The sequence below is a fragment of the Stigmatopora argus genome, chromosome 22 (genome assembly GCF_051989625.1).
Source record: "Stigmatopora argus isolate UIUO_Sarg chromosome 22, RoL_Sarg_1.0, whole genome shotgun sequence".
In the NCBI taxonomy this organism is placed as follows: domain Eukaryota; kingdom Metazoa; phylum Chordata; class Actinopteri; order Syngnathiformes; family Syngnathidae; genus Stigmatopora; species Stigmatopora argus.
The window spans coordinates 4,667,767-4,692,916 of record NC_135408.1 but is presented as its reverse complement, the minus strand read 5'-3'; the positions used below and the strand labels follow the sequence as shown (position 1 = coordinate 4,692,916).

Here is a 25,150-nt window from a genome sequence, read left to right as displayed (position 1 = left end):
TGTTAGAAGATTTCTACTAACTCTATGTGATGGTTTTATGCTTTTATTTTGGTTGCAAAATTCATCCTATAAACGGACATGCGATTTTTTTCGCATGACGTTTCCCTGTAACTAGAGCCTTCAAAATATAAGACGCTGCAGTATTTGGTTTATTTGATCATTTTGTGATTTTAAATGTTTAAATTGAATATTAAACAAAATATAAATATTAAAGTTATGCCAGTGATATTAGATCTTAGTGGTACTTCCTTTCTTGTGTGTTTACTGGCGACTTGCATTTTGTTTTGAAAGCGTAATTACTGCACAACCGCACCTGAAATTTATCACGCACGAAAGTGTTTCCTACAGTTTTAGAGCATTTTTAGAACACTTTTATACTAAGATATGACTGTCAGGCAAACGCAAGGAGCAATCGAGGTAAGATTTTTTTTTTAACATTATTTGAACATTGTCACAGGCTAATTTTCAATATGCAAAATAACCATATTGATCACAAACTCTACTCTTTAGACAAAGTGTACGCCATTTGGTGAGATTATTTTCAGTTTTATGTGACAATGATATGGAACATTGAACATGTTGTGTTGGTCATGCAAGATACTAGTGTTAAGTGGACATTGAACATAAGTGACGCCATCACCACCACATTCAAAAAGCGTGATCGGGGTTCATTTGTTTTGGTTCCTTTGCGCATGCGTATTACTGGTGTAATCCCTTTACACAAAATTTGGTATTTTGTGGCAAAAAACCCCATTTACTTTAACATCACAATTTCTTCCAGTCCCTGTTCAATGATGTTCCAGTCAGAAATCCAGTGTCGCAGGTTATGGTGAGTCAGTCTTATTTAGTCAGAATTATTTAATTTTATATTACATATAGTATTGATGTCTGATCGAATTTTAAATAGAACTTCATACAATCCCCTAACCCTTCTTCTCGTGATCATTTCTTCTAAGAATTATGTTAAGAAATCAAGTAGAACTTCAAAATGAAGTTTTAAATCTCGTACATACTTGTGTAATGACAATAAAAGCATTCCATTCAATTCAATTATAACATTGAACAATTGAACATGTTTTCTTGATATCTGATGCCTGAATCTCATGATACGATATGATATAATTGATATAAAATAATTGATATGATATAATATAATACATATATAATAATCCATTAAATGACAGTCATCGTAGTTCAAATACTTTTCACAACTCTTACTTTTCCTTTGTACGATGCGAACACAAATGAAAACTCAAATTGCTAAATTAAACTTAATTAGTTCACTGATTGTTTTTTGTTTTTTTGTTTTTTGAGACTGCAGATGCAACCCCTGGCCATGAGGAGGTAGCTAGTAGTACTACCATTTCCAATGAAATACCCGGACCCTCTGGAAACAACACAAGCAGTAAGTTTTATCCCCCTTTCAAAATGCTTCCCTATGAAAAAGGCAGTAATGAATTATCAGAATGAGCAAAATCGCAGCAAGATGGACACGTTGATAACTACTGAAGTACTATAATGTATTAATAGACAGTTGTTTCTCAATCTAAACAGCAGATGGCGACATTTATCCTTTTAAGAAAGACCAGGGTCATGGTGTAATAATAACACTATGTGGAATTGTGGTTTTATCGCATCTCCATGTTTTTGGTGGTCTTTCATTTGGGGAATGCTGGTAAAACATCACGTGCGTGCACGTAGGTGTTGCAGCTCTTGAGCGCACTGATGAAGATTGACTCAACCAAGACGAGGCGTCTTGTTAAGTCGTTGAACAGCAGCGAAATGAATGCGATTAATAATCTTGATCATGACTATGTTTGGCGGGCCGGTGCAGATTAACAAATGGCTGTTTAGAAGTAAACAGGAAAAGGCAAGGCCGCATTTTCCTATGTTTTCTGTATGGTAGTAGTTCAAATTTCATGAAATGCTGCATTTCTGTTTTCCTGTCAATATGAAATATACTCAACAGGAACATTGGTTCATTATCAATATGGTAAATTACATTTATTATATTGTAATGTAGTGGTTAGTTGTCATCAGTTTAACCTGATAAAAATATTTCATTGCCCTGAAAGAATAGGAATTTGTTTGTATGTTGTACTTGGCACATTGTAATGCAATTATTTAGCCATAACCACATGGCTTGCTTATTTTTGGGGAGGTCAACCCTCCTCGTTCAAATGAATTGGACGTCTATATCTTCAAATGGCAGCCAATGTCTCAAACAAAGAATGTTTTTTTTTGAAAAGTTTGACCATGCTGCAATTTCAGTTATGTAACCAATTTTTCAATATGGCCGACGGCCCGTGCCAAGCTGGAGGTGTTGCGTCGACTGAGTCATTGGCGACTGGTCGCTGTCCAGCGAGGGGCGAGGTGAGCTCGCAGCAGGCGGGAAGATAAAAACCACTTACACCAGGACGTCCTGCCAAGAGATGAGAAAGAAAACTTTTTCAGAAAATTGACACCCAGCCATGCCACCAACAGCCAAGATTTTCTGATTACTTACAAGGTTGACAGTCGCTGTAGTCTTAATTTGATCGGCTGATGATGCCAGAAATTCCTAGCAAAGGAAAAGCAGCCTGCTTGAATTTATCACCGAAAATTTGGAGATACGAGTGTCTACCTGTACTGTGGAAGGTGACCTCAATTAACTTGATATTTGAACACAAATGCTGTAGGTCAAGGGGGTCAGACTCGGGTTGGTTCGCGGGTCGCATTAACGTCAACTCGATTTTATGTGGGCCGGACCATTTTAGATATAATATTTAGATTTTTTTAAATAAATAGATTAAAAGAACTGGATTAAAAGCCCTGAATATTCAGTTTTTTTATACATCTAAAACAATGTTTATTTTAGCTTTTTTAAAATATATTTTTAGATTTTACAAAATGATTTTTGAGCTAAAAACACAGAAAAAAATGATTAAAAAATTACAATTATTGATTTAAAAGGGGGAAAATCAGGAAATTTAATATACATCTATACTCTTCATTTTAATTTGATCCTAAAACTGAAAATCAGCACTCATGATTTACTTTTTGGGCCGCACAAAATGATGCGGCGGGCCAGATTTGGCCCCCGGGCCACCACTTTGACACCTGTGCTGTAGGTAGAATCCCAAGAGTATATTCTGATTTATGAACAGAGTCGTAATAACTGACATCTGGAAAAATGTGTATGTTATGGCATTCATATCTCTTAGCATCACTGATTTGTTTGTTTCTCCCAAGGTTGTGCCATCTCCCCGATGAAGTTTTCTCCAATGAAAGATACTATAAAGGAAGACTCCTTGAAAAGGTTTGGGACTAAATTCACCCCAATAAGCCAACTCAACCAGTACTTGAGCGAGTGAGTTGATTCACTTTTTCTAGCATCCATTTGACTCAATTCCTCTTAACGATGACTCAGTGTTATGTTTCTGTACCTTCGTGTTGGTTCTTTGAAACTTTGTCTGCCGTTTTCCCCCCAAACTTTAAAAAGACATTTGAATGGTTGATGGCACTACCCTGGGAATTACGCAGTCGCACAGCTGTGGCTCGCAAAGCGCCCGATGTGAGCGGTCGGGATGCTCATTAGTTGGAAAGCAGCTCTGCCTTAGGAGCCTTTTGAAAATGGTTTTGAACTATAATGCCTGCGCATCCAAGTAGGCCATGTTCAGTCTTTTACTTACCATCATAATACATACTCTATGAATGCTATACATATACATAGGCTGGCATTACAAGAAAGTAAAAAGCGCTTCATTTGGCGAAAATTGTGTCAAAGTCAAGTCAATTTTTCCATTTGTTGTTATAGTTCTTTTCCATCTGGATAACAAATGGGAGGTGGAAAATGCAAGCAAGTTCCAATCTTGCAAACAAACAGTACATGGTAAAAGGGAGGCCCCCTCATCCGTTTGGTTTCATTGCTGTGGCGGCCAGAATTTTTCCAAGAAATTTAGTTGTTTGTAACGGAAAACTAGTTAAAAAAACAGTTCTTTTCTATTTTCAGATCATAGGTTATTCGTTTTTCAATTGTTATGCTTGCTTATAGAGTAGAAGGGCATAAATTTAAGATATTTAACATTCCGTGTCAAGCGCTCTGGTCACTCTTATTTAGGCCATGTAATGGCGATTCTGGAACCACTCTGACTTTCACATTCCAGCACGATAATGACGAGTCTCGGCTACTGGATCCTTACCTTCCATTATGTCATTGGTTTCAACTATGCAGAGGCAAACCATTCTTCTAGCGAGTTGGGCTCCCTCATTGAATTTAGCTCTAAGCGCCAGCACCCCCCTTCGTGAAGTGTTATTCGGATGATTTTCTACTTGAACAATTACTTCTGCACAAAAACATCAAAATATAGATTATTAATAACAATGCGAGATGATGGCTACGCATGATTTAGGCTATACTGTCTGTCAGCAATGGGGAGCTTACTTCAACAAGGTAGCTCAAGTCCTCAGAACATCTCATCTCATCTTCTTAGGCCAGCAGAGAAGGCCTTGAAGGCCCTGACGGCCTGCCACTGGTAGGCGCACATCTAGGCTTAAAAAAATAGTAAAGGAAATGCGCCAATTTGGGCTGGTAATTTTTCGAAGCAAACATGTCATATAATATTAACATATGTATGAAAGGGGGTGGATTACACGTGTCACACAGAAATATTTCAATGACATAACCATGCAGTGCAAATGCATCATTTCCAGACATGTGCTTCTTACATCCTTTCTCACTGGGGAAAAAACAAGGATGGCTTTTTTCAAACTGCACTTTTACCTTCCAGTTGGACAATCCGAGTACGAGTGACCCACAAGACGGAGATCCGCAATTGGAGTAACTCCAATGGGGAAGGCAAAGTCTTCAGCTTTGACGTGATAGACAAGAGTGTGAGTAAGAACGAGACGAGCACGCGCCGGGTCACGCGGCTACCTCAATGTCGCGTGGCTTGCAATGTGTGTAGGGAGAAATCAAGATCACTGCCTTCAACAGCCAAGTGGACACATTTTTCTCCCTGGTGGAGCCTAACGAGGTCAGTGCGTCACTTTTCACTTATTTAAATCCTCGCCGTCGACGGGGATAGACGTCCAATCTAAACAAAAGAGGATCTTATATAATTACCTATCCTTTTAAGCCCAAACCACTAAATACATAACGGCAAGTTAAAATTATTTAAACTCTGACTGGTTCCTCAAAACGAATATAATTTCCCATACATTTCTACCACATTTATATGATTTATGAGTTTTTATCATGGAAATAAAATATCACACTGCTCAAAATCACCTATATGTATCATATATGATACATTAGAACGTATTGATTTAATTAAATAACAGTAAAAATGGTCAGTATAATTATTTTAAAATCATAAAGTAAATTAAACAAAAATATACATCAATATATTTACATTTTTAAAAACAATTATGATGATAGAAATGGGTATCATCTCTTTACTTATGGGCATTGGGCTGCAGGTGGTCTTTTTAGTTTTAGCCCGAACACCCCTGTCCTTAATATTAACACCCACGTCAAGGGAAAAACGAAGGATGATTAATCAACATTCAATCATTTTTCCATGTCGCCTATCCTCACGAAGATTGTGAGGGTGCTGGAGCCTAACCCAGCTCACAACGGATAGTTGACACCCTGAATTAGTCACCAGCCAATCACAGGGCATAATGAGAATCTTGATCTTTTCATCAAACTGTAGTTTGGTTTTGTTAAACCATGTCATATTGACCATATCTGGTCTCTTCCGTCTGATTTGTTAACTAGTTGTTATTATTTTGAGATTTAATTTATTTACGGAAAGTACAAAACATAATTTTTAAATTCAATAATGATTAATTGTAAAAAAGAACAACTAAAACGGAAACCTGACCTCCACACACATTTTAGCAATTAATTGAAACCCTTTTATTTATTGTTGTAAATTGTATTAATTAATAATTTTGTTTATTCATAAAAATAATGGGATCAGCCCAGCAACCATGTGATTAGTGCGTCGGCCACACAGTTCTGGGGTCGCGGGTTCGATCTCAAGTCAGTCCTCCTGTGTGGAATTTGCAAGTGGTTCAGAAAATGAATGAATGAATAAAAATAATCCAAAATTAAATTTATATGTACCTTTTATTTCTACTAAAAATTGTAATGTCTTTTGATACAATGGAATCACTTGATAACATTAATCATGCTCAATGAAGAAGTTACATTTAGTTTTTTTTTCTTTGTAACTAAAATATAAACCTTATAGATAGGTACAAATTTAATGAGTTATATCTCAAATCATCTCTCTCCATTGAACTGAATTACAAAGCCATTGATCAATTTCCACCTTTGATCTGTGTGGCAGCCTGAAATACAAAAAGATTGCAAACCTTCTCGATAGATGCACGTTCAATAAGTATCTCTATTCATTTTTCTCCATTGAAATGAAATAAAATGGCATTGATCAATTTCCACTTTTTTAAAAAAAGAACCTGTTTGGATGTGTTTGTCAGCCTGTATCACAAAAAGATGGCTTTTCACCGACCTTCCCTTAGGTCTACCTGATCTCCAAAGCCTCGCTGAAGTTGGCCAACAAGCAGTTTGCCACGATCAACAATGACTACGAGATCACGCTGTGCGGCAACTCCTGCGTGTTGGCCTGCAGGGGCCGGGACGTGCCGTCCACGCGCTATCGCTTTGTGCCCATCTCAGAGCTGGAGGATAAGGATCCCGACGTCATCATCGGTAAAGAGACCCCCCAAAAAGGAGACCTGTCATTTTCTTCACCCGTCATATTTCGCAGACGTGATCGCCGTGTGCCAGGAGGCCGGGGACTTGGCGCAGATAACCACCAAGGCCGGCAAGCAGCTGACCAAACGGGAACTGAGGCTCATCGACTCCAGCGGAAAAATGGTGACCCTCGCGCTGTGGGGTGAACAAGTCAGTAGTGCTTTGTGTTATTTGTATTACTGTTTAGTGGCAAGCTAGGAAAACAGTGACAGCAATGGGGGTCTCACTGATTGTGAATGGTTGTCTGTCTTGGTGTGCCCTATGACTTACTGGCGACCACTCTAGAGTGTAGTCCACCTTTCGCCCAAAGTCAGCTGGGATAGGCTCCGGCACCCTTCGACCCTGACAAGGATAAGAAGTGTTGAAAATGAATGATTATATGTTTATAGACGGGAGTAAATTATTCTTTTCGTAAGCTGAATCGCGTTTGATGACTACATCGCCTAATTTGTTGAAAAATATGTACTAAAACATAACATTTGAATTATTTAATATATCTAACCTAACTTTTGATAATATTCTGCTTATCCTCACAAGGTTGGGTGGTTTTTGAGATGTGAAAAGACACTAGAGTAGCTGGAGGAAATCCACGCAAGCACGGGGAGAAAGTGTTTGAAGCCACTGGAATTGAACCCTCGATCTGAGAACTCTGAGACACTCGTGTTGACAACAACTTGTGTTGAATACATAGGCAACATAATCAGATCAGATTAATCGGATCAGAACTGAGCGGACCGTAGTCGGACTAGATAGGTTTTGGGTGTTACAGTGCACATATTTAACTTAAGGGCTGTCATTGACGACTGATAGGTTCACCAATAGATACGCTTTAAGATTAGAGAAACATACTCTGCTTTATCTTGCAAGAGAGAATCGATCCTGACTCGCCTTCGTCCCAGATCATTCTCAAGAACCGAATCCTTTTCTGCCCATTTAACTGCATTAGAGTCAAAACAATTAAGGTTTTCTATTCAAAACAATTGCAACTAAGGTCAGAAATAAAAAAACAATTGCATAAGAATTAAAACAAGCAAGCATCCATTCAGCTCAGGAATCAAAACAATTGCGAGTCTTTTCGAAGGGCGAACGGTATCGCAACCTGGCCCGGAATCCAAGTCAAAACAATTAAGAGTCCTTCATTGTGAACTTACGACTGGGTGAGAAGTTGAGGTTTCAAAACAATTTTGCTAAGTCCAACTTGATAGAGACCTTTCAGGGTTAAAAACAATCGACAGAACTTCGAGTTTGTTTTGGTGAACATTAAAATAAGCATTTGTCTTCGTTGCAAGCACATATACATATAATGATTAATGTTTCACCTATACATATAATGATTAATATTTCACATATACATATAATGATTAATATTTCAAGCACATTTATAATAGTACCCAAAATAACTCCCAACAATGACACTGGATGTCCAATGCGTTTTGACTGGGAGGGGTGGATAAACATTGGAATCATCAACTTGAAAAATTGTTGTCAATTCATTTGCTACTGGCTTAGGTCTCGTGGGAGCTCTCTTGTGGACCGGAAAGGACTGCTTGCCAAGAAAATGTCTGACATTGATGTGGTATGGTTCCATCTCCAGGCTCAGACGTTCAATGCTCCCTGTCACCCCGTGGTGGCCATCAAAGGGGCTCGCTTGTCGACGTTCGGGGGACGCTCGCTGACGGCGTTCCATAGCTCCATACTTATGGTGAACCCTGAAATCCCAGAGGCATTTGCACTCAGATCCTGGTGAGTGCCACATTTTCCCCTAAAAGCCCCGGCAACTTCTTGTTCCGTTGTGTAGGATTGTCGATTTCCACATCTGCGTGCCTTTTCCTTCTCAGGAGAGCGCACATTTTTACACGCGTGAGTATCTTTGGAAGCAGATGGGACGGAGAAATGCAGAGCTTATTAGTCGGCGTGTGGTGCCGCGTTGTGAAATTGTGATTCATCTTGTCATTAAAGGCAAATGGGAGACAAGCCGAGCGCTTTTGTTAGCGTCAGTTTCACGTAATCATTTGATATGTTAGCGTAGTTCAGCATCTTTCAAATAAGAGTCTTGTCTTTTACAATTTTAAGAATTTAATGTGAGCTTCTTAACTTAGGCTTTGTAGGTTATGGATAAAAATTAAGAATGTCTTCTAAATGTTTAGGTACAACCAGGAGGCCCACGCCTACAACTTTCACTCTTTGAGTGAGTTCCGGTCGAAAGCCGGCGAGTTCACCACCAACTGGAAGACTCTGAGTGACGTCGAGACGCAACAGTTGGGACACGGCGAGAAGGTCAAATGCGAACACACGAACCAAAAATGATGTGATGGGGCTTTGGCTGCTTCATGGACGCCCAATTAGGAGCAAGAAGGGTTCCTTTGAATCGGGCAAGATTAGGTCAGCGATCGCCAAAGGCGGGGCTGAGTCAACTCTCCCAAAATTTGACCCTAGGGAACACTGGAGGTTGTCGTGTGGTAAATAATTGTGTCTTTAGCGAGCGAGCCGCACATTTGATCTTGCAGAAGGACAACATTGTGCAAGTCACAAATTGTCACGGGTTATGGGGCTGACTTGTGTTTGCGGACAGGCTGACTACTTCAACTGCGTAGCCACTGTGGTGTTCGCTCGCAAGAAGAACTGCCTTTACCAGTCATGCCCCACCACGTCCTGCCACAAGAAAGTTCACCAGCAGCCCAACGGACGCTTCCACTGTGACAAATGCGGCAAGGACTACTCCGGCTTTAAGTACCGATTCATTCTGTGCGTAAGTATACACCTTTCCATATACTTCTCCCGTTCTGATCCACTAATTAGCCACTCTTTGCTATTTTCCTCCTGTCAGATTGTCATCTCCTAATGTGAACTTTTCCTCTTTCAAACTTTGTGGTCATGTGATGCCTTCAAGGTGAACTTAGCCGACTTTGGCGACAACACGTGGGCTACATGCTTCCAGGACACGGCGGAAAACTTGCTAGGTCTCACTGCCGAAGAACTGGGAGGTCTGAGGGACACGGTAATGTACGCACACAATCAGGGTCTTTCCCCTAGTGTTCTATTTGTAATGTTTGGTAAAAAAGTACGTTCAACTTGTCCCAAGTGGTTCCAGTAGGGTTACCCACTGTCCCTTAGAAAATGAAATCGTCCTGTGTTCAGAAACCGTATTGATCTGACAAGGCATGTGCTTTGTCAAGTATTTTTATGAAATTTAAAATAGTGTCCTGATTTGTAGAAGGAATGAATACAGGTAGGGTACTTAAAAAAAAAAAATGCAGCCAAATGTATCGCCCCTGCCGCTCCAACTTTTTGATCAATAAACGTACAATACAAGGATGACAATACAAAATCCTACTCATCTCAATGATTGAGAGACACAGTCGCTTGTCGTGAAGATAACATCATAAATAATGCAGCATAGAAGTTTTTTGTCCATATAGAATTTTTTTTTCAGTACAAGTTTATCTCTATAGTTTGTTTGGACTTTTTCTTACTGCGCAAATTTTTCTGCTTTGTATATTAACCCTCACAAGTCTGATGATGAATCAATCACATGGCATCTTTAAAGCTCCAAAGAAAATCAACTATTTCACATAGAGTGATGTCAACATGAATCTAACGTGAGGTCTTCGATCTCCCAGTTTTTATATTGCCCCGATAAACACCAGAAAACTGGAGTGATCGTTCTAATTTAATGCAAAATTCTCTTTATCCACAAATGTGTGGGCATTAGACACTAGAGAGAACTCATGTTCTTGGGTCTGACAACTACACTTAATGGATTTGTGGCTAGCCAATCGCAGGGCACGAGGAGAGAGACAACCATTCATGCTCACCCTCATACCTAGGGGGAAGCCGCTTAGCATTCATGTTTTTGGAATGTGGGAGGAAACCAGAGTACCTGGAGAAAAAACACGCAGCCCCGGGGAGAACATGCAAACTCCACATAGGTGGACTGACCTGGATTCGAACTCAGGACCTCAGAACCGTGAAGCTGACGTGCTAATGTTAGGGTTAGTTGGGGTTTTGGTCGGTTTGTTTGCTTTTCACCTCTTGTGTCGCTCCGGGCTTCCCTTCCTCTCGTAACCACCTGCGTGTACATTGTTATCAACCCTTGTCTGTCTATTTAAACCCCGTGTGTTTGTTAGTCATTGTTGGATCTTCTGCTTCGTTGCCATGCCCTGCTCCACGTTCCTTGTTTCCCTATGTCTTCCATGTCAGGTTTGATTTTGTTATTTATTGCTAAGTCCTTCTTATTTTCTTGAATCCCCTCCTGCCTTAAGTATTACCTTAGGTACCCCCACTTACGAAGTTGATTCCTTCTAGAAGCGGTTTCGTAACGTAGTTTTCATGATTAAAGATGCATTTTACATAAAAGGTCTAACCTATTCCAACTCTTTTAGTGCTCCAATAGTACACCCGAACCGCTTTTAAAATGATGTATACCACTTAAGTATACCAATTAGGTATCAAATATGTGCAAAACACAAAAATGATATTTTTTCTGTTTCTGTTAACTTTTCTTCATCCCGTATTCGGGAAATTTCATTGAAAATTCATTCATAAAGCATTCATTTTAAATATCATTTTAAAATATTTTTTATTAAAAATGGTATATAATACATACATTATTCTCTGTGTATGTGTATAATCTTAATTTGATGTTTTTTGGATGAAACAAGTCGGCACACATGATTTATCCTGGCAAGATGCACAAAGTGACCGGTCGGATCTGGCCCACAGGCCCCCACTTTGACAGTTGTGCTCTAGTTTCACCGTTAGTGACAGTGCTGAATCCGTTCTGACTGGGAGGGGAAGCTGGAAAGTGTAAAATATTCATATGGGTTAGCCAACATAACGACGTCTCCATCTCGACGATGTGGCCCATGACAAACATGAGTTTGACACTGTGCTCTTGCCCCTTTTTTGTAGTGTTTGATTCTAATTATTATGATGTGTGCTTTGCTGGCCAGGATGAGGACGCATTCAACCAGGTTTTCCGGAAAGTCTACTTCAGCACGCATGTCTTCAGGAACAGAATCAAGCTGGAGATATTCAACGTAAGCACAATCACACATGCATACACACATTTGTAATGCGCCATTCTGTGAGGCCGCATGTATTTGTGGCGCCTTACTTAAGCATTAATTTGGTCTTTTTTAGTTCTTGAATTCATATTTCATGCTCACAAGAATAGCCCTTCTGTGAAAACATTTGGGTAAAATAAATACTTAAAGTGATGGAGCATTTTCCTTCAAAACTATATATATTTTTTAGAAATGACACTTTTTAAATTGTAAATTGGAGAAAAATGTCACTTTTTAACATGTAATGTTATTGTGAAAGCACATGTAATTTTGTATTATTCTAAAAGTAAAACCTTTTTTTTTGTTTTTGAATTTTTCCTTGTGAAATTTGAAAATGTTGCCTTTTCCATTTGTATTTTCTTGGTAGTTTGTAGTTTTTATTTTTTTGAATTGGAATTTTATTTACATTTACTATGTGTGTTAAAAAAATAAAGAAAAATCAGTTGACATGAATTAATTTTATTTTTTGTGGTTCAGGATGAGTGCCGCGTGAAGGTGACGGTTTTGGAGGTTCTGCCTTTGGACCACCGGCAGCACAGTAAAAATCTGCTGGACAGGATCCGCACACTGGCCCAAAAGAACTAAGTCGCATGGGCTAAGAGCAACCTAATCATATGATCTATCTACGGTGGACCATCAGGGCCTGCAAGGCCTTCTCTGCTGGCCTAAAAAAATATCTGAATCACAGACTGATGTTAATTATGTTTCGTCCATGAATACTTGTTAAATACCGTAATTACTCGAATATAACGCGCACTCGAAAATAACATGCAGGTATAACTTTGGGCCAAAAAAATCTGGAAAAACGCAGTACTCGAATATAGTGCGCACCTAAAATTTCCCGCTGACGAAAATCAGAAATCTTACCTTTTTTTCTTCGTTTCACGATTGTTTTGTTCAAACAAATTTATTCATTAGAATCCTTCAAATGAAAAGTTCCTCTCTCTCTTTGTCTGTCCTCTCATACATCTCTTCGTTGAGAATCCTATCAACGTCCACGCTTCCTTCATCCACTTCCTCTTCCTCCCACAACACATCATCCGATTGGCTTTACGAGATGACGTAAAATCCGTGCGTCAAAGTGAGTTTGACAATGCTTTTTTCGATCGAAAATTTGTAATTTATTTTAGTTATTGATTATAACACTGAACTGAGAGAGGGTGAACTGAGACGGGTACGAGGCTAGAGGGGGGCAGTGGTGGTCTCGGCTTTACGAGATGACGTAAAATCCGTGCGTCGGCTTCACGAGATGACGTAAAATCCGTGCGTCGGCTCTACGAGATGACGTAAAATCCGTGCGTCAAAGTGAGTTTGACAATGCTTTTTTCGATCGAAAATTTGTAATTTATTTTATTCAATTCAATTTCAATTCAATTTATTTGGCAAGAAAAAGCACCAGGCTAAGGGCCATGTAACAAGACACAAAAAAAAAAAAAAAAAAAAAAATTAAATAAAAAAAAAAAAAAAAAAAAAAATTAGTTTTTGATTATAACACGCACCCCCAACTATTGGAATTAATTATTTTGCAAAAACCTGCGTGTTATATTCGAGTAATTACGGTAATTCCATTCATCATTGCCTTCTCGCAGGCGTAGGGATACGTCATCGCTTTCACCAACTATGATTGGCTAGTGATAGAGTGGACAAGCCAGAGCTACCAAACTGTATCTGGAGCGAGCTGCTCAAGCAAATATATTGTTGTGTTGATTTAATAGCGATTTTGTCAACCCGCAATGGCTGAAGGAGGCGAAGAAATTGATTTGTTTGCAGATTTCCTGTCAAAGCCATTTTCAAGACAGACTTTTTAAAAAAAAAAAGCTGGACATCATTAACAAAGGTCGGACAACTCCGAAGCAAGCAAGCCTGTCACCACCGGGAACGAACATTTTCAGTAATAGATCGAATAAAAACGTATGCCAGAAATACGACAGGACAGGCTCGACTTTCAGCATTAGCTTCAATGGCGATAGAAAAGGAGGAAAGGAGGATGGATATTGTGTACAGGTTAAAAGTATTTTGGGTGAGTAAAATATGGCTCTATTCCTAAATAATATTTCAATTGTATGAGGTTATAATTGAGGTTTTTTATGTGTTGCAGCTGGAGCTGCAGTAGAGGTTTTATAGCCATAAAATTGTTTTTGAGGGTTGGATTGATTCAGACAGCTGAAGGCGTCGGTAGGAAATTCACGGACCGCCACTGTGATCTATAATCTGTATAAAGCGTGTATTTTGCTTTGTTGTTCTGCGGCCTTTGCGACTGTATTGTCTAACTTGTAACTATGCCTTTCCTGTATCTGCCTTCTCACCCTCTTGCTACTTTCACAATGAAATTTCCCGAATCGGGATGAATAAAGTTATCCAATCCAATTTATAGATAGATGGATGGATGGATATGTTAAGATTCTCACACTACGTTTGTCCAAACCGTACATCGTAGTGAGTTGAATTTTTTATGGTGGCCAGAAACGGCTGTCGGATCCTAATAGACGAGTGATTGAATTTCTTCACTTCTACACTTTGTGTAAACTCAAGCTTTTATTTATTTGTTAAAGCTGAAAGCAGAGTTGATGTATGAATCGTTGTCCCTTAATGGTGGCGTGGCGTGGCTCATTGGTCGGTGAGTTTCCAGGTGTGGTAAAACTGTTTTCTTTCCATTTTGACTACGCCTTACGGTAGATATGTTTGTGCTCTCATGCAGACTTCATGTATAGCCTTGATTGGCCCTGATTTTTTTGCATTTCAAGGTGTAGCTGTCTTTGGGCCTCCTGTGCTTTGTAAACAGGGCCTGGATGCAGAGTTATGGGTGCGAGTTGATGCCCGTCACAATCAAATGATTGTAAATGAGCATTTAAAGTGCTGCTGCTGCTTGGTTGATTTGGGTAATTTGTGTTGGTGGTTGTTTGTTTCCATTGGGGTTGGGCTGACTGTGTGGGTTCTGCTGTCTTGGTTTTTGGTACGTAAACTTCATTTTAACCTGAGCTCTCTCCAGAATATTCATGTTTTCTTTCACTTTTCAGGATCCCCATGAAAGATAATTCTATTTCTACAAATTTCTCAAACTGATATTGTGTGCTGCTTTGTTTTGGTATCCTACTGGCGCTTTGAAGTGCTGAACTTCTTCTGTATCATACCGGTCGGTACATAATTGTATATAAATGTTGGCTGTGCTATGCCTATAACTGAAATTTTCATTTCTCATCCAACCCATTTTTCAAAAGATTTTTTTTTTATAGCGCAACAACTATCTTTTGGTTCTAAACAAGCAAGTGGGACAGGCCACTGCTAGTTTAATAATAATAATTTCAAATCTAATGTGCTCTTCCATTTCTGCATGGACTTCTGTTTCATAATCTAATGTTCCAAAAGCACTTATTGTCTGAGTGTGACTCACTTTGTGTGTTCGTGTGGGCAGTTTTACACGTTTCTTCATTTCGGCTTGGCTCATAGGACGCCTTTTTTTAAAACAAAAGAAAAAAATTATTTGAACGAGATTGTTGTTTTCACAGCTTGCGTTGTTCTTTTATAACAAGTGACTCATGATGGATTGGCACAGACGCCATTTGTGATGGCAGGAATACACTGTGTTTTAAAAGAGTTGGAAAATGCTGGTTTATTTTTGAAGGCAGCTTGGAAACATGTAGCGTATAAAAAGAGAAGCTGCTTCCTCTGTTGTTGGAATAATCAAGTTGCAGAACGGAAATGGAACCATTTCAAATATCAAGTTCAAATCAAGTCTCCCAAGCCAAGAGTTACTCAATATGTCTTTATTTAGCTTTGTAACGTTGCATAACAGTGTGACGCGCGTCTATATTTTGGACAACATTATGAAGCCGTAAACAAGTCCACAGTTTTTGTTGGTATTGACAACATTGGCAAGTGATTGACATCATAAAGTGAAGGGTTTGATTGTCAGGCAGTGAGGATGAGGCTGCAGAACGGTGTCACGAAGGTTGACAGAAAGAGGTGGGAGGAGGAGACTGTTGCCATGGTAACCAGTCAAGGCACCACAGATTGGAGGGAAGCCTTCTGTAGCTATAAACCAGCTGACATGAGGCTTCAAATTAATAGCCGGGCTACTTGTTTGTCACTGAGAAGTACCTACTTTCCCCCCAACTTCTTTCTTTGCCACCGCCAACACATCGGCACACTTTCTATCCCGTCTTTGATGGGCAAGCAGGAAGTCGACAGGCTTTAATTGAAAGCCTTGACGAGAACGTGGCCGCCGCCTCGTGAGGACTGCTCCAATTTCTAAATCTCATTCGCACAGTCCAAAAAAAGTGTTCATCTAATCAAGGGTGAATGAAATTTAAGTTGTGTCAGAAAATTGTGGGTGGCCCGGTGAGGTGAGTGGTTAGCGCGTCCGGCTCATGGCTCTGGGGTCCTGGGTTCAAATCCAGGTCATGTCCATCTGTACTGGTAGGCTGATTGGACACTCTAAATTGCCCCTAGGTATGAGTGTAAGCGTGAATGGTTGTCCGTCTGCTTGTGCCCACCGATCGGCCGGAGTCAGCTGGGATAGGCTCCAGCACCCCCTGTGCCCCTCATGAGGATAAAGCGGTTCAGAAAATGAGATGAGAAAATTGTAATGTCTTACCGTAAACCTTAGTCGAGGCACAGCAATCCTAAACTATTACTTGTAATAAAATTGTAACATCTTGTAACACCCGCCTACTTTCTGTCATGCATTCCAAATATGGGCATGTTGGCATTGGGTGGGCGTGGTCTAATGCCCCTCCTATATCGATTCTTTCCGTGGACACAGTATGCTAACTTTGTTAATACTAACACTCGTTTTGACCTCCCGCTCAGCTCACTTTTAATACACCCTGACAACACGACGTGCGTGTTAAAAGTCTGCTGCATATTTGATGGGAAAGAGAAAGTAGGACACCAAAAATGGCAAAATACTTTTTTAATTTTCGTTCTCTCCTTGGTTTACTATTGGTGTGCCTCAGGTTGCATTTATTAGCGGGTCTGTTGCACAAATACAAGACAATCGTTTTGAGGACACGTTCTGTTTATTTAGGAACAAGCATGGAGGTGAAAATCGAATGGGGGAAGGAGGAAAATCAGACGGCACGCCTGGATAAAAGACGGAGATGAGAATAGATACGGAAACGAGCTGTGAAGGATGAAAAGATGATGGAATAGATGGCTCGACGGGAGGGTGGAGGAGATGAGAAAGGACAAGGTCAGCAGAAGGCCAGAATGGAAAAGACATGATCCGAAGATGAAAAGCAAGATGACAAGATAGCGAGCACTAGAGGTCAAACTGGACAAGATTGGACATGGCAGGAGTAGCACGGATCTGACGGTAAAGGACATGGAGAAGATAGAAAAAAAAGTGGCAGGGGATGATGATGATGAAAACTGGAGGAGGTAAAGGTGAAGGAAAGATGGAAAGGAGAAGTTGAAAATGGAGCAGCATGTTGATGATCCAAGTAAACAATTCACATTTCAATGAGAATCTTCCTGACAGGACACAAGATTGGACAAGAGGCACCACATGCCTCCAATGTGGCCGCAAAGATGCACACAAACTGTTTGTGTCAGCAGGATCGAGGCCTTGTGTCAAGAACAAAGACCAGGCTCAAGATATTGACCTGAAACATGGCTCTAAGACCGCATCCATGGCTAAGTAGTCCATTGACAATGGAAGCGACGTCTTCCATCATTTTGAAAACAGGCTTTTGACTTAAGTCTCCAAACTTGAGGACAGAAAGGCCATTAGTAGGCACTCTCCTGTTCAGTCACATTGCCTTGGGGTTTTGCATTGGCTCTTCGGCATATGGATACAATTCTGGAGTAATGCGATCATGGATTTTTACACATTAATTATAATGCTAGAATCCGGGAAAAGATCCATAACTCTTGACATTGTATACAAAAAAAAAATTATGTAATGTGGCGAGGGCATTACTCAATGGAAACTGAGTAGATCGCAAAATCGGATGAAAACTCAGGTTTGCGCTTTTTTGTTTTTTTCCCCCCATAAATAAATGGACAATGGGTTGTGGCTCAGCAAAGTCCAATCTATTAAATTCAGTAAAGTACCACCTGAGATGATAGTGCGACTTTAAGTCTATTGTCATCAAGCAAGAACTTCGGAAAGGTTGAATGTAGTAGGAAATTGCTCTTCCATTGAATTGAAGACCATCCGCCAGGGACATAGTGGCTACATCTAAAATTTAGAAGGTGAAAGTTAGCTGTCACCATTCAAACTTTGCGGACTTGGATGATTGAGAATCTCCACCGATAGCAAAAAAGTACCTTTCCCTGACTGAAAGAATTTCCCAATGATCTGATAAAATATTGCACATACTCATCCCCTCAAAGATTGTTTGACACTGGATTTGTGAGTCCCCTCTAAGCTGTCCAGTTAAAAGTGACCATGTCCTGGGTCAGTGCAGTCATCAGAGACGTGAGCAGAACTAAGCAGGAAAGGGTCCCTCGAAAGGGTGTGCTTGCCATGTTAGATGCTTTCTGAACACCACTCGGGGGCCCCGCTGAAGTTCTTGGGACACACTTGTTCTTCCTTCTCACGGTGGTCGACTTGTCTTGTTTACCTCCAAAGTCTCCTTTGAGCTTACGCCCACGCCGTGTGCAGTTCCCGCGAGCCCCTTTGGGGGGTCGTGACGGGGCCGAATGTGGCGGGGGGTTGTGCTGGTCGCCGTGGGGCAGGTACGGCCGCTGGTGCCGATCGTGGTGGCTCCGGTGACGATTCAGGTGGTTCAACGATTCGCCCACCATCTCGATTTCCCCCTTGGGACAAACGGGCAGCTGGTCTTTTCTTAGCGTCTTCAGGTCTTTCCCCACCATCTCCAGAGGTGAAAGGCACTCTAAGGAAGAAGTGGAGCCCCGGAAGCTCCGTAGCCAGTCCCAAAGCGGGAGCGCCCTGCAGTCGCAGACCCAAGGGTTGCCGTTGAGGCGAAGGTACTCGAGGGCCGGCAGGAGAGCCAGGCTCCCCGCCGTCAACTCCGTCAGGGAGTTGTTAAACAAGTAGAGCGTGGTGAGGTGCCTCAGATCGTGGAAAGCCAGTTTGTCAACCCACTGGATGCGGTTCTGGTGCAGGAGTAGACGGTCCAACGCGCCCAGGCCCCGAAAGGTGTTCTGGTGGAGGCTCCACAGGCGGTTGCCATGGAGGAACAGGTGGCTTAGGTTCAGTAGGTCGATGAAGAGGTCGTCCTCCAGGAATTCCAACTGGTTGTCCTGTGGGAGAGACCACGTTTTTTTTAGGTTGCTTTATTTACTCTTGTTTCTGTTTCGGGCAATACGTTGAACAATGAGGCTGTTTATTTATTCAAATCATCTTGTAAATTGAGTTTATAATAGGACAGTTGTCTTTTTTTTCTCGTCAAGGGCTTGGCCACTATCTCCAGCAAATAGAGATTACTGTATCCCATAAAAATATTGAGATCTATGGTAGGATTTATTGCAGATAATCCTTCCAATCCAGGATACAGATGGATTATTGTTTTTTACTTCTGTTATTTTCTGAGCATGCAACTACAAGGGAGAATTAAAAAGAAATCGCTCTACTTGTTTAACAATTCCATTCAATGAAAAAAAAACTTATTTTACGTTCAGGGAAAAATATTTTGAGGCGATAATTTATGATTGAAATCGTGAGTTGTCAGGTGTCATCAGCTGTCAGGCTCTTTAACAAAACAAATGGCTGAATGTTAAGACCAACCATATGTATACATGTACATCTGTGTATGTATGTATATGTATATTTATATATGTATATATATGTGTATATATATGTATATATATGTGTATATATATATACATGTGTATATATACACATATATATATACACACATATATATATATATATATATATACATATATACATATACATATATACACATATATATATATATACATATATACATATATATGTGTGTGTATATGTGTGTGCGTATATATGAATGTATATGTATGTATATATGTATATTTCTATATGTATATGTCTATATATATGTATATGTGTATATATATATATACATACATATATATACATACACACATATATATATATATATAATGTATACAATGTTTTTATTTTTTTAAAGGGTGAAGAACAGATGATTTTGACATATTGGATGATTGGAGATACCAACGGCTCAGAATTTATAAGAAGTGGCACTATTGCTTACCTGGAGATAGAGATATTGGAGGTTGTGGAGGTCGTGGAAAATGCCAGGCGGCAGTCCCAGCAAACCGCAGCGATACAGGTGCAAGGCGCGCAGGTTGCCCAGACCCCGGAAGGTGTCCACAGCCACCGCCTTTAGGTGGCGGTTGTCGCCCAGGTCCAGCTCCTCCAGCAGCCGGAAACCGCGGAAAGCAGACGGCTGGATGTAGGAGATGTTGTTGGAGTAGAGCCACAGCGTGGCGGCGGACGGCGGAAAGTGTCCGTGCAGGAGACGGGCAATCTTGTTGTTCTGGAGGAAGATGCGCTGACCGTGCGGCGGGATGTCCTCGGGCACCGTCTGGAAGTTGTGGGCCTGGCAGGACACGGTGCTGGGTGACGTGTAGCAGATGCAGTGGAGAGGGCACGGCAGCGACGCGTCCAGGCCGCAAAGAACAAGCAGCAGCTCCACGCCACCGTAACCTGAATGGGAGGCAGTCATGTGAGTGCACATTTCATTGTTTTCAATCAAAATGGCCTTTGTGATCATAGGCATTGTCGTGTTGTGCTTTGGACCGCCGCCAAAATTGAAATGCAGTCAAGAATAAGAATCCGCTGTGAAGACTATTCGGATTCGCACCTCAAATGGTTGATCTGGATTGGACCCCTAAAATATATTTTTGGGCTGGCGTGAATACAAACCAGTGAACTCTAGTGAAGATCTAAAACCCGTTTCAGGACTTTGCCGGAGAGAGAGGTGGTCTCTGTTTGATTCCAAGCCAACCTTGGTGCGTTTCAATATATGTAGGAAAGTGACCGCGTCGTGATCCCAGCCACTTCTGAAATCACACCCCTTTTTACATTTAAAGCATCTGTAGCCAAATGCATTATGGGAATGTCTATGGCACTCCAACACACACCGGCACATTTGTGCACGCACACAAGTGCTTTTGCTTGAAGTGTCTGATGGCATGAAAGCAAAGTGGACGGTTTTGTGCACGTCCTATTTAAAGTAGCATACGTGCGCCTTCAGCCTGCGGCCCCTGGTGTGCCGCTTTGAAGTCGACGCCATTAGATACACAAACATTTAGAAAACACTAAATGCTAACATGCGGAGAAGCAAAACGACAACCTACTATAGACCACATTTGACGGTTTCGCATACGATCTGGCGTGATCCATTTTTGTGTGTTTGTTTCTGCCTGGCAACAGATGATGCTGGAACAAGCAGAGCAAAGCTGAAAATGCTCCCAGGACTCCATCAATAATTGATGGCCGGCACACTAAGTTCTTTTTCTCTCTTCGTACTTGATGTCTCGCTTCAGTTGCACCAGCCCTACCCGAACCTGTTTTTTTTTTAAATGTTTTATTTTTTCAAATGAAAAAATGCGAGCTCACTATCCCTGCTGTTGGCTGGCGTCCAGTAGCAGGACGTCATGTTGACTTGGCGTACCCTCACCACAACAAAGTGATCTTGGTCGCACAAACACAAGGCCATGCAAGCATTTGCATACGAGCCAACTGGAAAAGAAGCGTGTGTATGTGTATGCCAAGTGGCTGCTTTTTGAGTGACAGCCAAAGTAATTGGGTCTCTTCTGAAGCGTTGGACTAATCTCCACAAAATGTCAACAAAAAGCATCCTTCTGGCCAAAGACACCGATTATGCAATGAATTTATCGATGTACATTACGACAGATGTATTTTCCTTGTAAAAGAGTTTTACTCTGATCCGAAAATCTTGCTGGTTGAATTTGATAAATGATTGCTTCAAAAATCTCCCATCTGCTAAAATGGGACTGACGTAGATGATAAATGGATAGACAGGGAGGGACATTTTAAATGTGGTCTTAAAAACAAAAAGAAATGTGGTTAGCACGTCCGTCTCACTGTTCTGTGATCGAGCGTTCAATCCCCAGTCATTTCCGACCTTTTTGTGTAGTTTGCATGTTCTACCCGTGCATGCGTGGGGTTTCTCTGGGTGTCCGGTTTCTCCCCAGATCCCAAAAAACATGCACAGTAGCCTGGTTGAACACTAAATTGCCCCTAGGTATGAGTGTGAATGGCTGTAATTGGCCGGCCACCATTTCAGGGTGTCCCCAGCTTACTGCCCATAGTTGACTGGGATAGGCTAAAGCACCCCCAGCGACCCTTGTGAGGAAAAATGGGATGAGTTAATGAATGAATAAAAAAATGTGTGGATGCTATAAACAAATTGTTTCCCTGCCTTTTAACTTGAGAATAATTCCCAAAGCCGCCCCTTTTTGCTCATTTTCGTCACATTTCAAAGTTTGTTTCATCCCGCGATGAGGACGCTTCCCTGGAGGATGCAACTCTAGCGCCAGGTGCGCCGATTCCCGCCGGCGTTGTCAGACAACACACCAGCGATCAGTCCGACGACTGTCGCTAAGCTAACACGCGGCAGGCTTCTGTTTATGTTTCTGAAATGTTCAGATAGTCGACGAGTCAAGCCATGATAAACATTTGCTTGAAAAGGCTCATAATTCTTGAAATAAGCTCGGTGAGTGTGCCGCATTCTGCTTCACACACTGCGGGTGGGTGTGTTGTGGATGTTATGCACCATCCGTAAACATGCAGAAATTTACATAAGGTTGCACACGCGCTGCGCGGCACGGCGGATGAGTGGTTAGCGCGTCGGCCTCGCAGCTCTGGGGCCCTGGCTTCAAATCCAGGTCGGTTCACCTGTGTGGAGTTTGTATGTTCTCCCCGGGGCTGCGTGGGTTTTCTACGGGTACTCCGTTTTCCTCCCACATTCCAAAACACATGCATGGTAGGCTGATTGGACACTCTAAATTGCCCTTAGGTATGAGTGTGAGCGTGAATGGTTGTTTGTCTGCTTGTGTCTTGCGATTGGCTGGCCACCAATTCAGGGTGTCCCCCGCCTCTGGCCCGGAGTCAGCTGGGATAGGCTCCAGCACCCCCCACGACCCTAGTGAGGATAAAGTGGTTCAGAAAAGGAGATGAGATGCACACGTGATCTGGAACTTTATACCAAACTGCAGTCACCATGGCAACATGCACACTTATTTTTCATAGCCTCCTCCACTGTATTGATTTTGGCATCCAGGCTTCTATTGGAAAATTCTACATTGTTATTTCTCTTCTTAATTTGCTTATGCAAATGAGGCCCGTCTGCTTTCATCAAATCAAACTAAGTGTCTGGCTCGCGGTGTGTTGGAAATTCAAATTGGAAATCATTTTTCAAATATTTTTGAGTAGGTCTCCTTCCTGCCCGGGACTATTTCGGGATTCTGATTGGCTCAGAGTGTTGCCATTTTTGACTCATACAAAAAACTCAGATAAAATGTTCCCTTAGTTTTTGCGCCCAACATCAAGATGTCCATTTGCATTGTTCACATCAGTAATTGTCTGTGTTTACCAAGTTCATGTGAAGGTCACTCACACGAACTAAAAATAGAAAGATGGTGAGTGTAGAGTGGGCCGAAAGTGCCAGCTAAGCATCTTTTCTAATTGAAGCTGAGGCTAAAGATGACAACGAAGATGAAAATAAAATACTCGTGAGCGCATCGCAGGAAAGCTAAAGCGAAGGCGTGTCAGTAGACGCCGCGTGACGCGTCGACGGCCTAAGAAGATTAATGTCAACCCGTTTCTAGGATGACTGCCATTGACTGCTAAGCCCACCCAAAACCTCCATCAACCGGGACGCTTCGCTCTGACGACAAAGGCATTCAAAATCGTTAACCGTCTCAACCTGGCGCGCATATAATTGCCCGTAATGACATAAGATGGCGGCAAACACTCTTTCCGATAAGTTAAAAATAGTGTTTTACGTATTGTATCGATACTACGCTAAATTAGCATCATTGCTGCACAATATATACTTTTGTGGATTTCGCTTCTAAGCGCTGGTCTCCCTAACCAAGATGGCTACGCACACCGCCGTAATATTGGATTGGATTGGATAACTTTATTCATTGAAATTGTTGTGGCAGTAGCAAGAGGGTGATTAGACAGAACAACAAAGCAAAAGCACAAAGTACAAAGCAAATCAAAGTAAATGGGATCATTGAGAATCACCAAATCAAATCATTAAGACAGAAAAGCAGCAAAAACACAAAACGAGCAAGAGTGGACGGAGCTACCGCCACCGGCTGCCACTTGAACGGCGCCATCTTGGTTGCGGTAGCTAAAACGGATACAGACTCAAAAAGACGTTGTAAAGTTGGACAAAAACGGCGTCTAATTATTGTTCTGCTGTGAATTTTAATAACTATCACTAGTAGACGTCCAATCCATTTTAAGTGGGTGTGTGGCAGCAAATGAGGTAAAACATTTCATTTGTTCTTCCTCCGGCTAAGGTGCACCCTCCCACAAATTAATTTATCACTTGTAAACGTCCAATCCATTTGAATTGGAAGGGTGGCAACAATTCATGTTCATTTACTACCAACTCTCTTACTTCTACTGGGTTGGACATCTAGTGCAGATATTGATTTAAGTAATTTCTGACCACGCCATGATGGGGATGCGGCATAAAAGGAAAAAAATATTTTTCAAAAATGTAGGATCAGTACAGTATCACTTTTGGCCGTTGCCACACAGCCAGGTGTCGGAATTGGCATCCGGAGTAAAAAAAAAATGGTATTACAGCAACTAAATGCCACCAAAAATTATGAAATGAGAAATGTTGGGTCAAACAATAATACAGTATGTCACTATTTTAAAACGCAAAAGCTGTTACTTGGAGTTATTATAATGATCATCATTCTGGACATGAGAAATTTGAGAATATATACAGTTTTATATTGTTTAAAATAGACTCAAGAGGTCACACACGCACATGCACACAAAACTGAAGATGCGTTGTTTTGGTACTCACCGCGCACAAACATTCTAGAAGGTTGTTCGTCTCACGAGCAGCATTCTTATTCTCATTCGCGGGTACGTGAAAGCAAAAAATGTTACAAAGTGTTGGAGTTGACTTTGTTATCCAGCTCGTCTACGTCTTCATCCTCTTATGGACTCTTGCTTCATTTCACCCAGTGTCTTTCTCTCTCTACCACTCACTCACTCTCTGTTTCCCTCCCTCTCCCTCCCTCTCTCTTTCTCTTTCTACCTCCTATGTGAATTTTATTAACTCAATCCTTCCCGTTAATAGGCGTAAAATCTAGCATGTGTTTGTGATCTCATTTCTGTGGGCTATTTGAA

General features: G+C 41.2%; 2 protein-coding genes across 8 annotated transcripts; one reads left to right on the top strand and one right to left on the bottom strand.

Moving 5' to 3' along the window:
* Positions 1 to 122: 122 nt before the first annotated feature.
* On the top strand, positions 123 to 19,449 carry LOC144068147 (replication protein A 70 kDa DNA-binding subunit-like). 7 transcript variants are annotated; one of them, XM_077592434.1, is made up of 14 exons: positions 123 to 417; positions 782 to 829; positions 1,315 to 1,405; positions 3,232 to 3,349; positions 4,770 to 4,872; positions 4,947 to 5,015; positions 6,529 to 6,718; positions 6,777 to 6,913; positions 8,358 to 8,506; positions 8,911 to 9,040; positions 9,336 to 9,512; positions 9,654 to 9,766; positions 11,716 to 11,802; positions 16,856 to 19,449. In XM_077592434.1, the coding sequence occupies exons 1-14, from the start codon at positions 385 to 387 to the stop codon at positions 16,917 to 16,919; spliced, it is 1,509 nt and encodes a 502-aa protein (XP_077448560.1). In that variant the 5' UTR covers positions 123 to 384; the 3' UTR covers positions 16,920 to 19,449. The 7 variants fall into 7 exon arrangements, with proteins under 7 accessions (XP_077448560.1, XP_077448564.1, XP_077448565.1 ...); XM_077592438.1 differs by having other exon boundaries at positions 9,654 to 9,761; positions 16,856 to 19,448; XM_077592439.1 differs by lacking the exon at positions 16,856 to 19,449 and adding an exon at positions 12,307 to 12,553 and having other exon boundaries at positions 1,322 to 1,405; positions 9,654 to 9,761.
* rtn4rl1a (reticulon 4 receptor-like 1a) lies at positions 16,791 to 25,004 on the bottom strand. Its single transcript, XM_077592441.1, has 3 exons — positions 24,822 to 25,004; positions 19,992 to 20,446; positions 16,791 to 19,038 (listed from the first exon to the last, which is right to left on the bottom strand). The coding sequence occupies exons 1-3, from the start codon at positions 24,832 to 24,834 to the stop codon at positions 18,196 to 18,198; spliced, it is 1,311 nt and encodes a 436-aa protein (XP_077448567.1). The 5' UTR covers positions 24,835 to 25,004; the 3' UTR covers positions 16,791 to 18,195.
* Positions 25,005 to 25,150: the final 146 nt, after the last annotated feature.